The 12,571-nt window shown below is 42.5% G+C and overlaps 1 protein-coding gene across 6 annotated transcripts in view; it reads right to left on the reverse strand.

Moving 5' to 3' along the window:
• ash1l (ash1 (absent, small, or homeotic)-like (Drosophila)) overlaps positions 1-12,571 on the reverse strand; it is a 29,035-nt gene continuing 16,464 nt past the window's right edge. For 4 of the 6 annotated variants that reach the window (XM_086193202.1, XM_086193205.1, XM_086193200.1 and 1 more), the window contains 15 exons: positions 10,958-11,066; positions 10,654-10,803; positions 10,150-10,217; positions 9,198-9,364; positions 8,931-9,083; positions 8,738-8,792; positions 8,118-8,250; positions 5,607-5,876; positions 5,340-5,426; positions 5,104-5,194; positions 4,666-4,804; positions 4,334-4,506; positions 3,888-4,054; positions 1,929-2,409; positions 1-929 (listed from right to left, as the gene is read on the reverse strand). In XM_086193202.1, coding sequence (XP_086049328.1) covers positions 838-929; positions 1,929-2,409; positions 3,888-4,054; positions 4,334-4,506; positions 4,666-4,804; positions 5,104-5,194; positions 5,340-5,426; positions 5,607-5,876; positions 8,118-8,250; positions 8,738-8,792; positions 8,931-9,083; positions 9,198-9,364; positions 10,150-10,217; positions 10,654-10,803; positions 10,958-11,066 — 2,335 coding nt within the window. In that variant the 3' untranslated portion in view covers positions 1-837. The remainder of the gene's footprint in view (positions 930-1,928; positions 2,410-3,887; positions 4,055-4,333; positions 4,507-4,665; positions 4,805-5,103; positions 5,195-5,339; positions 5,427-5,606; positions 5,877-8,117; positions 8,251-8,737; positions 8,793-8,930; positions 9,084-9,197; positions 9,365-10,149; positions 10,218-10,653; positions 10,804-10,957; positions 11,067-12,571) is intronic. The other 2 variants (XM_086193204.1, XM_086193203.1) reach the window with 1 other exon arrangement.

A 12,571-nucleotide genomic window follows, 5' to 3' on the forward strand; every position in this document is an offset into this window, starting at 1 on the left:
ACCCGCCCACCCAGTTTCTGTCAAAAACAGGCCCCCAATTTCCTCTGATCCTAAATGAGTTACTACAGTATAACAGGAAAAAAGATAATAGACTTTTTAACTCGCTTTTTTTCCAGACTGCATCATCCAATACTGTGAGTGTTAGTGTGTTTTCATTATAGATACATTACACAGAGCTTCACAATATCCATGGTACCAAAAGTGCAGTTCACCACCATCTTTCTCTCTTTCTCATGAGCAGCATGTGAGCACACTGCTCAACGTACATCTCCCCCCGCCCCCACCCCACCCCCCCCAAATCCCCACGCAGATCCTCCTTTCTTTTGTCATGGCAGCTAGGTTCCACCGGGGGGAACACTTCTCCAGCAAACCGCACTGACTGAAAGACTACCTCTCAACAACGCGTCCCTGCTCAGTACCAAGTGTTTCATTTCTGATGCTTGCTAGTCGTAAATTCATTGACCCCAGTCTATAATGTTCGATGCATTTAGGTGCATGGGTTAATTCTCCTATGTTCATCCTTAGAAAAGAAAACAGCTGCATCAAACTACTTAAATAAGCAAGAAGTGATGGTCAGCTCTCTCTGTTCATGCTCCTTAAGAACTTTTGAAAAGCAAAGATTGACATGAAGTCAGCGCTTCAAAACCCCCTCCTCCCTCTCAGAGCTGAGATGAGACAGTCTTGGAAGAGGTAAAGTGGAAGAGGTTCCCAGGGACTCATTGTGGCCCTTAATGGTCGGGCAGACAACAATGCTCATTTCCCTTCTTGCTGTCTCTCCATTTTCTGCAAGCTTGCTTACAAAGTGAAAGGCAGTGTGCTTGCCAGGCACGTAGAACGTTATTTTCTGCCAACAAAATCACCAAATCCAAGTGTCCGTCGCCGTAGCCGTCGCCCTGCACCCTCCTCCAGGAGATAAGTGACATCTATGGCTGTTGGAAGAACACAAAAATAGGGGGCGCTTAGGAGCTTTGACAGAAACAGCTGACAGGTGAGGTAAAAGAAACAGCAAAGGTAAAGGTTGGGGAAGGTGTTTCTTCTGCTTTAATCTTCAAAGTGTCTGATAGCTGGTATCATTCTTTTAAGCCTGGGAGTCCAAACATGTTCTGAAAGCACCTGACTTGACTTGATGTGTTCAGGTGTTCAGATGTCATTTTGGGCAGGGAGGTCTAGTCTTTGCAAGATGGAAAGTCCTTGTCGTTACACTCCGTTCTTCCCGTTCTTAACGTTCATCTACAACTCAAAGCCTACTGTTTCTTATCTGTTCCTTTGCTATGCTTAATCAGCAAACTCAGTCACTCTTGCCACATCATTCCAAGTTATAATGGTGCCTTTGCATTGATTTCATTATGAGGCAGCTGCAGAAGGTGTTCAGTTGAAAGGATACGGCTGGTGATATTCTATTTGTATCATCAACAACTTTCCTAAAAAAACTGACAATCATCACCAATAGTGCATTTGTTGGGGAGATTTTTTTAAATGCGCATTTGAATAAGTTTGAGTTTTAACAGCAGAAGGGTTGTGTATGTGTGAATAAATGATTAAAATTCGATGACAGTGGCCTAATGACCAAGGACCACATCCATCATATATAGATTATCACCAGAGGCACGAAGAATTAAAAAGAGTATCTAAATTTAGAATTTGTGTTAATTTCAGCAGATTGAAGAGAAGATGCAACAGACTGAGATGCTGCTTGCAGTTTGGACAAAGCATGAACAAACAGCAGATAAAAAAAACTGAGATTCCTGTCTGTTGGACAATGTTAAAAACAGTATGAAACAATACAAACGAGCAAGATCTGAAGAGCAGATCATGCTCTGCTTTAATTAGCATCTACTGGGCAGGTTTTGCCATTCAGAAATGTGTTTCGCGGGATGCGTCACACCAAGAGATCTGAAGCTGTAACCCTCATTCGTCTGTTGACCTACCCCCCTGCTTCGTGCCCGGTCCCTCACCATTCTTGCTGGGTGTTCTGTGCAGCAGATCCGACAGAATCTTGTTGAGACGTTCCCTTTGGGCCTCCCTCCTGCCCAGTGCTGGGTGGTGTAGTGGCGAGGAAGCTGAGGAGGACGGGAGCTCAAGCATTTCCCCTATCCTCTCAGAGGAACCCTCTTCCAGCTCCTTGCGCTCCTCAGCCTCCTGCCTTTCCTCTTCCTCCTCCTCTTCGTCTTCATCCTCATCACCCTCCCCTTCTGCTTGTCGAAGCTTGCCTGATAAAAGTTCTGAATCTTCCGGGGCCATGTCCGTGTCATCCTCCACTCCTCTTCTGTCTTCAGCCTCAGGGGGGAAGTCATCGCCCCGGTCACAGGAAGAGCCGTCATCCTCGCAGCCTTCAGATCCTTTGGGTCGTTCGCTCTTCCAGGCTGAGCGGCCCCCGTTCCTCTTGTAGTTGTCTGGTACGTAGTGAGGCTGCAAAAATGCCACCAACAACATTGGATTCAGAAATTCTTTTCATTTTGATGTAGCTAACTTAGGCCCCACATGAGCGAGGTAAGAAACATCAGGACCAGAAAGTTTAGATCAGGCACTGGTTTGGGGGAAAAAACCCTCACCTGACACTGCCTATGTCTACTCCAATATGAAGCAGATTAAGACAACACTCTTAATAAGAGTACTGCATTCTCTAAATACCTAAATACCTGATCTCGAATGAATCTCATTGAAAAGTAAAAGTATAATTAGTAAAAGTATTCGGTTCTTAGTTGCATTTTACTGTGTGCATTGTATTGTGTCAACACCTTAAAGACCATAAGAAGTATTTTTGCAACATTTTAAAATGTGCAGCAAACTGTTTGACAACACATGAGCTTCCAGCAAGTTTTGCCAACTTACAAAGAAGCCTAAATACTTTAAAAAGGACAACATTCCCAGCATTCCCGAGTGAAACTCTGCAGCAGAGACATGACGTGGGCGCGCATCTTCAGTCATCAATCAGACTTTGCTCTGTAGTATTTAAACAGGAATATGCATGGAATATTCTACAAGCAACTTATGCTAACCAGTTAACTGAAATTGTGTCTTATTCGGAATGGCTGTTCATATAAATGTGGTCACTTCAAATATAAAGAAACCTTCAAGCTTGTAAGCATCAAGATTTCATAATCTTGATAACAATGTTCATAATCACAGCCCAAAGTGCCTACATGAGTGACAAAGAGGGATGAGTGAGATCTGGATGTGCTTCACTGCAAGTGAGTCTACGTGGTTTGGATGAGAGACAAAACCAGGTGTGGTTTTGTTCCACTTGTTTCTGGTTTGTGCTACAACCAAAAAACTGGGAAACATGAGAAGAAGCAGTAATTTAACCTCCATTCTCACAGAGAACCTTGTAAAATTGAAAATCACTTCAAGCCTCATTTTCCAAAATGATACCAGTTATGAAAAAAGGAAATGCTAAATTTTTAGCAGAAGGTAGAAGATTTAGGGCACGGAATCTTTCTGTGTGGAGTCTGCATGTTCTCCCTGTTCCTGTGTGGGTTCTCTCTGGTACTCCAGCTTCCTCCCACAGTCCAAAGACATCAAGAGGGGACGAGGCTGATTGATACTCTAAATTGACTGTAGGTGTGACTGTTAGTGTGAATGGTTGTCTGTCTCTATGTGTTGGCCCTGCGATGGACTGACGACCTGTCCAGGGTGAACCCTGCCTCTCGCCCGAAAGCCACTGGGATAGGCTCCAGCCCCCCCACGACCCTTAACAGGAATGAGCGGGAAAAAAATGGATGGATGGATGGATGGTAGAAGATTTACAGCTCTCCATTTACTGAACTGAAATAACGAGATGACGAATCCAAGCAGATGAATCAATTTTGCTCTGAATTCCTGAGTGCAATCTTTCAAAATACTCTCCTGAAGTAGTATTAGGAGTTCAAAAATTTCATCACTCTCACCGAGAAGTCTCTTTTGGGCGTCAGCCGCTTGGGGAAGTGGTTGAAGGCGTATGGCTTGGTGCAAACTGGGTAGCGGTTACGATGGATCTTGTAGAACAGATGAGCCGACTTGTCCAAGCGGTAATCACAGATGTACACATCCTGCTCTTTCACACTCTTTGGCCGTCCTGTGAGAGGACATTCACTTTGTATTAGTCAGGGATATGCAAACATCTGTGTCACTGCAAATGTTCAAAGATTAAGCTTGTGGACATGTTTCCTGCGCTTTGTGTCTCTGAGGTATTTTCCAGGCTTCGCTGAGCATAGACTAACCAATGTTACAATGCTTCATGTTCATACAATTAACTAGTATTTATAAGACTCATTCACTACAAAGAAAAAAAGAAAAATCTAAACACACAATTCAATGTGTTCCTGAGTATGCTTGTGTGTGTGTGCTCCCTCACCTTTGCAGTAGGTGTACAGATCGAGGACACAGCAGGTTCCCACCACTGCCTCCAGGGGGATAATTTCGTAGAGCGGCATGCGAAATAACTCGTTCTGGTAGAACCGCCGTGATGGGGAATGGTGCGTCTCATGAGGACGGAAGTAGTGATGGCCGAAGGCAAACCGCTCCCCCCTACAAAATTCGACAAAATGCCAAAGTAGCACACAGTGACACAAACTGACGAGCGCATTGATAATGGCAACTGTACCATGTGTTAAAAACATATAAGTGGCACCTGTCTTTTATTCTCACTCTTATATTATGATAGTTGTTCACATATAATTGACTTACTTTTCGTTCTTCCAGAGTTTCTCAATGCGGAAGATGTCGAGTTTGTCTCGGTTGATGTGAGACAAGAGACGGTAAGACTGCCTGACAGGCTGGCCCTCAGGTGTGCGTCTGCTGTCTCTCATCAGATACACACAGTCCCCTGCACACAAAGACAAGACAGGTTACTTGACTACACTGGTGCAACTTTACAAGAAATGGATCACTTCATACTGAACTTGCTCGACCTGTAGAGAAAAGGTATGCACACATTTTTTTATTGTTTTTTTTTTTTTTTAAACAAGAATTCACTTCGTCACCATGACAATTAAATTCCCATGATGATTTATGAGTAGCATGCTCAAAATAATTTGGCAAAGTCTGTCCTTACAAATGGAAGAATCTATTAGAAGGCAGATTAACTTGAGAGTTAAGGACAAGCATAGCTTCTGCTTTCTATACCTTGGTGGAGCAGCAGATCATCTCGAAGGAGGCAGATGTAGTATACAGAACCAGCCTGGGCATAACTGGGTTGGGGTAACATGGGAACTTCCTGTAGCAATGACAACAATAAAAACATTTATATGCGGGCTAGATGGAGGAAGTGGGTGGCAAATGATTTGTCAGTGGTAAAAAACAAAGGTGAATTTGACTTTCACGTCCTAGACTTCAAGGATTATTCATGGAAATCGACGTACCCGGTCCAGAGGCCGAGGATCACACTGCTCACACAGGTAGTGCTCCACCTCCGTCTCCAGACGCATGCAGTCAAAGTGCTGCCAAACCTAGAAGGAGATGTTCAATCAATATGTTGAGTCACACAGAAGCTAAAAACAGTCTGATCTGAAACGGTCTAATGAGTTACAAGCGTAGATGATATCAACATTCATTCACTCATGTGTCGGGCCATTCTCATATCAGGACGTCACACAACCTCAGCATGTGATTGGCTCCCTGCTTCTTACCATGCACTTTTCACACTGGATCATCAGGCCTTCGTCCTTGTACATTCCACAGATGCAACGGATGATATCGTCGTCCTTGTCGTGGGATCCCGGTCCACCCCCTCCATGGTGGTGGTGGTCCCGCTCCAGTGAGTCGGAGCTATCAGCCTCACTGGCAGTCTCACCCACAATCTCATCGATCTGCACGGCAGCCTCATTACGAGCGCTGTAGTAGGCTTTCCGCAGCCGGCACACATCCCTGCCTACTGATGACTTCCTGCCGTAATATTTCTGTGGAGAAAAACAAGACAGTAGTATATGCAACTGTTTTATTTGTTCAGCAAAAACAAGAGATTCACAGGAATTCAAACTTGGCTTTGCAGTTACCCCTCATCACTAAAGCAGTAAAACAGATTCTGAACTTATCAACTTCACAAAAAAAATAAACAACAACAATAAGGGACAGCAAAACAGGGAGACACACTCAAAACAGTTTTTGCAGCAGCCAGAATTTCACCACATTCACACATTTTTTTCTGTCTACCGAAAAGGCCCTCGGGGCCAAAGAGAGAATCTAATTTAGACATCCACTTCAAACTTCTCTGACTGAAGGAATAAGGTCCTCTGAGAGCTGTCAAGTGGCTCTTGTTTAAACTACTAAGCTACACAGATGTAAATCAAAAGTAAAACCCCATCTGGGAGGTGTTTGTGGTCGACAGTGTAAGAAGGAAAGCACTGAGTGAGTGGGAGGAAGAATGTGTTGGAGCTGCACAGTAACAGCTGTAGTGATCATTTTGATTGGCTTCTAAGAATAACGTATCATACTCAAGAGACTCCAAAGTGTTCTTGTTATCATGGTTATTACATGATAAAGACTAGATGCTGCGGCATCTGACTGAAAGAGGACCTAGCCTTCAAGCAGTCATTATTGTTGACTAAACGAACAGTCACATCTGTAACAATAAAATATTTTCAAATGAAAAATGATCAACAGGCAACACCATTTATTTTTCATCTGTCCGAAGCATGACGCCACATGTGATCGATTATCTAGATGACAATCTCCACATGCTCTTCTCTTCCCGTCTTGTACATACTATTGTTGCAATGATTCAGCCAGGGATTAACAATCTTTACATCTTCGATGTGACGATATTTTTTAATCAATAAACTGTGAGATCCAATTACATTTGGCGACCCTTTAAGGGTCCTCACTGATTTAGTGCACAATCTCTGCATGTTCAAATGCCTGCTGACAATTACGCACTGCGTCCACCAATAAAACCAAAGAACAAGACATTCATACATGCTCTACTCTTCGCTTGCCCGCTACAGAGACAGTTTTATTTAGTCATCAGAAGAAGTGGACATGGTGAATATTTTACAAGCACGGGCCCAGTCCATCTATTTGATCAGCTGCTCTGTGCTCTGCTGTCACTCTCTCGTTTGTATCTGAAAATGTCTAATACGTCACCACTCCACCCCCTTAGTCAGCTGCTGCTACAGTTAAGTCTCTGATTCTGATTCACGTTGGTACAAACGCATTCAAAATCAGATGTGACTCATAGATGGCAGTGGTTCTCTGTCTGCAGCTAATAAGGCCTGCAGTCATAGGACCTTTCCCAGGGGAACAAGAAACTCCTGCAATTTTATAGTCCAGTCGGGCTGCATGTGTTCAGCATTGGTGACAAGCTACTAAGGTTCCTCCTCTAAAATACTCTGTCAGCAACAGCGCTGCTCAACTGTTACAATACTGAGCTATAAATTACGGATATAAAAGGCACAAGTCCACTGCTGTTCACTGAACAGCTGCTCTTGCAGCACCAGCAGCGCTCATTGTTCATAGCAGAGAACATTAACTGGAGCACTTCAAAAGGCACTGCAGACTAAAACATGCATTGTATCTCTAAACTAAATGATATGATTCCATGATATATTCAGCCAAACAAAAATGCCATTCTTCACTGTGTTGAGGAGCACTGCCCCAACATTGAATGGATTCTTCTTTTTTCCAACACTACAACCCTCCACAAGGTTTGGTGATAATCAGCCTCATATATTTGTGTAATCCCACCAACAGAGAAACCAACAAAAGCCAAAAAAGCATGATCTCCTTAGTGGAGGTAAAAATGTCTGAAAATCTGTTTTCAATCAGCCCTGAGCCTGCAAAATGAACATTGCCACTGAGACATTTTTGACGTCTTTACATCATGACTTTTTATATTACAGAGAACATATTTTGCACAAGAGGCTTCCAGCTTCAGTGGGGACACTCAGCCGAGAGGCCACCATTTTCTCTACCTCTGCCTCTCAAGTCGAACAGACTGTCTGACATTGTGGACAAGAGTTCTGTCGCACAGTGAGATGAAATACTGGAGGCTCTTGCCAACAGCTCAAATTGATATCCATGTCTGCTTCATAAGACTCAAGAAGGGAAGTGTTCTCCACTTTGAAAAAGTGATTCTATGGTGCTCTCGATTTCTTCCTCTGCCTCCCCTGTCCACACTAAACTACAGTGAGACAGCTGCCTACCTCAGCATTGCGGAACACTTTCAGCATGTCAGTGTCAAATGGTTCCACTGTCTTGTAGTGGCCGGTGAGGATTTGCTTCTCGATGGTGCTCAGGTCCAAAGGGTCAGACACCTTCTCGTAGTACTGGCTGTTCCTGATGGCACACAGTAACAACAACATCAATTTCAAATCTGAAATATAATAATAAAAATAATAAAATGTACATGTATTTTTAGTAAGGTGCTAGCTTGGAAGAAGACATAAAAAAAGTGGGAAAGCAGCGAAATGCTGATGCATTTATAGGCATTTTCTGAAAATTAATTTGACAATGGACCATTTGGTGTTAAAGACCGTGAATCTGAAGATTTTTAAAGTGTCCAACAGCACAAAAGCCCTGCCAGGGTAATCTCATAGAGCTAAACAAAGACAGGGATCTGTAATTGTTTTGACACAGAGTGATTATCATCAAGAGGGGTTGAGAATCAAAGCAAAGGCTGTCACAGCTGTAATGTGAGGGAGGACAAAATTTGTTACACTATGTGGGTGCTACACACTGATGCACTAGATAACAGCATCTCTGCTGTCGTGAAAACAGAAAACATAATGAGTGACACAGTTGTTATTGCAGGTTTGCACTCTACCTCTTCCGCGATGGGAGGTTCACCAATGGAGCAGCAAGGGTCTGGCCCGCTGAATCTGAGGTGACACAGAAAAACACACTTCTATCATATTTTTCATTTGACAGTGAATATTAAATCTGTAAACAGCAGCACAGACAAAGGTGTGTATATACATACAGGTACAAGCTGTAAATATCCCCGTAAAGAAACTAACCTTTGTAGCTGGTAATCATGTCACAAATCTCCTTAAAGATGTGAGCAAGGCGAGCGGTCCGTGTAACTTCAGTGTTTTCTTCAGCAGCAGCGAGTCTTCGTGTTCTCACAGACCGTGATGTCTGCAGGGCTGAGAACTGCGTCAGGAACACATCTGGAAACAGGGCACAAACATCATTGTTTGCCAAGTAGGTTTGGACTCAGTTTTATTTGTATTTCATTTTATCTCACAACCAACTTTGCTTGTCAACTTAATAATCCCTCTCACCTGACTTAATGTTGCCATCGTCACGGATGACTCCTCCCCAGCGGGTGTATATGGACAGACTGCTGGCGTCCCTCTCCCTCTCACCCTCTCTCTTGAGCAACTCCTGTTTCTCCCTCATCTTCTCCCAGTTCCTCAGAAGAAACACTCGATGCTTGAGCACAAAGTTCCTGACAATTGAGGCAGAGAACAGGAATGAGTAAACATGGTCACCTGTGTGCATCTCTCATGAATTCACACTCTCAATCATCACCACTACAATAGTTCGGGAAGGAGAGGATTGAGAGATACATTCATTTTACTTGACTGAAATGATAATCATAAATGAATAGAATAAAATCTGTAAAATCTTTTATATGCACGGACAGGTAATAATGATAACATTTTGTGGATACAATTGTCTTCATCAGTTTTTGTCTAAATGTGATCTTAGTGTAAACACAGATTAAAGCCATGTGTGTGACTCAGGTGTGTAAAAGCTCCACTCTTTAATTTGGAAGCTGTTTCAGCATATTGCTAGTGTTCCCATCTTGATCATTGTACAGCTTTTACCACTAGCACTGCACATTTTGAACCATATGGCGTTTAAATCGTTTCAAAACCTGCACACATAAAAACAAGGTAGCTGCATATCATTAAAGTGCACCAGTGAATAGGCATCTATCGTAAAGGAGCATTTCTGTCCTGCGTGTAGAAATAAGGTTCTTCAAACTTGAGAGGTCAGGATGGAATTGACATTGGCTGACGCTCTGACTCTTTCTCACAGCAGTAAGTTCCAGCATCATAGAAGCATGAGGTTGTCAACATGGTTTTGCAATGCTCAGCTGTCAGAAAACAAGCTGGCATCTATAATAAGAACTGAAAAGTTTGGATGCATACCATTCTGATTTTTGGAACCAGTTCTTGATTCACATCCCTATAAGTGTGCGTACATCTGTGTCGGTGTATAAAGTACCTTTCTCTGTTCGACATGGGCTTCATGAGATGAGGGTAAAACTTGTTGCTGTCACTCGACTCTTCCTCCTGAAAACATAAAAAGGCACAGTACGTTTAAGCTGTTAAAACACCTGGCAGCTTATTACCTGGAATCATTAGTGTTCATTCCATTGATATCTGATTCATAAAAGCTTTTTTTTAAAACATGTTTGAAATTAAATTACAAGTTATAACCTCATATACTATGATCATACCATTCAGCTTCAAATAGGCAGTATAGCCTTTAAGGTATAAATTTCTTTTTTAACACCTGGCCCACTAAAAGTCCCTCTGAGACAGAAATACTCCTGCCCTACATAGATACTGTACCTGATATTTAACAAGACAGAGCCCAACTATCACAAATCTCCAGGCAACCGGTTCATAATAATAGCACTAGAACCTAACAACTAGAGGTTTGTTTTCATCACGTTCATATGTCTAACCCCAGTTTTTCTGCATTTCATCTACATTTATCACTCACTCGTTTTTTGAGCTGATGCTTGGATTTCCGCTTCTCCTTGAGTCGACCCAGTCGTCGAGTCCCTCCTGTCTTCCCAGGCAGGCCATTAATGCGCTGGCTTTTTCCTCCAATGATGCCCCGGCAGCTCTCCGACCCACACTTACACACTTGCTGTAGGGCAAAAATGATGTCCAAAATAATTCAATAATTTTAAGTAGGTGAGAAAAAAAGAGAAGCCTTTCTAAAATAGAAGTAGCTAATATGAAAGTCCTTCACATAAAATATCCCAAAACATTTTTAAATGAGGTCTTAGAGGGTGCTTCACCTGTTCCTCTGTGTTGAAGGAATGAAAGTTGTAGTCGTAAGTGAGCTCAGTACCGCTGCTGATGTCCTTCAGAGCAAAGAGACCAATTCTGTACACCCCATTCACTGACCTACAGGAGACAAGTCATGGGGAAATGGGTTGAATGAGTGTTGCATTCACATAATTTATCACATAATTGCATTTAATCATAAACCACAAGGACATTTGTTAAATAAACTGTTTCAGAAATGAGTGACTGTAAATATGCCAATTTGAATTTAAAAGGACGAGGACTTGAGAGAATGATTTAAGATAATTTTCCATTTCAGGAGGAGTGCATTAGGCCTCTATTTTGACCTGTCAGGTTGTTACAGGATCTAACAGTCTATGGTTATACAGGTTTAGTGGTAAATGATGGTAAAATACTGTGGTGTGATTAATAGAGAAAAAAAATATACAGTAACTACCAACCACTTTTCCATGCGTTTTCATGACAGGCACCAGAATGTGTGAGAGGACAGAAATTCATTTCAAAAGAAATAGAAATGTTGGATAGATGAAGCCTGATATTTTGACAGAGACCATAAAGCAAATCATACACTACAGTTTATTGTTTGCACATGGGACAGCCGTCAGCCTGGGATGCTGAGTCAAATTCCGCCCATATCTGGAAGCAAACTAAATAAAGAGCTTTGTGTAAAGGGGAAACATTCAGTGATGTTGTCCCCCAGTCAATTTAAAAGTCAAGTTCATGCCTCAGTTTCAAACATTTTGTCCAACTCTCCCCATTAGAATGACAATTAAATCAAGGGGTTTAAAAATCAGGACAAAAAGGGAAAAGGAACGATTTGGCAAGCACTCAACACACACCAATACATCTTATTATGTCGCCTTTCCAAATGAAGTAGTGTTCCAGCTTTTCGTCTTTCTTCAAAGAATGAAGCACACTATACTGTTTGCCAGCCTCTTGATAATTTATTTCTTCTATAGGGGTAAAAAGCTGGTTCAGCGCATTGTCTTGGGGCACTACAGCTGTATCTAAGGCCCGGCTGCATGTAATCTCTCTTCTGTGACAAGATGGATGACTCGTCAGGCTTTGTACTGAAAGTCCTCCACCCTTGTGGAGGCTTTTATTTCAGTCTAGCCACGCTTTATTACACACTCATGCACACACATACATGCAGCAACCAGTGCCCTACATTATGAGCTGGTCTATGCTGGAGGGCAGAGGGTACAATTTCAAAGTCACTTCTCTGAGGTCATTAACTGTCCACAATCAAATCCTTTGATGGTTCAACACTGGTGACACATGTTGCAGATTCACAACAACATAAAACCACCTAGGGTTCACGTATAAAAGTCAGATACAGAGAGGCCTGCTTAGCTAAATCCATGGTTGCAGTGGACTTAAAGAATCAGTGAGAACAACCACTCAAGAAATGATTGAAATGTTTTGGCATGGTGTCACACCTTTCAGCCATTTAAGTCCTTGAAAACTGGCAGTGACATTAGATATCACCAGATTACCACCACATAACCACATTAAAATAGTTGGGGTTTAGAGACAGAGCACTCCCATTTACAAAGAAGTGCACCTGCTACATGTGTCCCTTTTAAAGGTGCTGTGGAAAACAG

Source organism: Aulostomus chinensis, chromosome 22, assembly GCF_037954235.1.
Source record: "Aulostomus chinensis isolate RoL2024-O1b breed Wild chromosome 22, RoL_Achi_v1.0, whole genome shotgun sequence".
In the NCBI taxonomy this organism is placed as follows: Eukaryota; Metazoa; Chordata; class Actinopteri; order Syngnathiformes; family Aulostomidae; genus Aulostomus; species Aulostomus chinensis.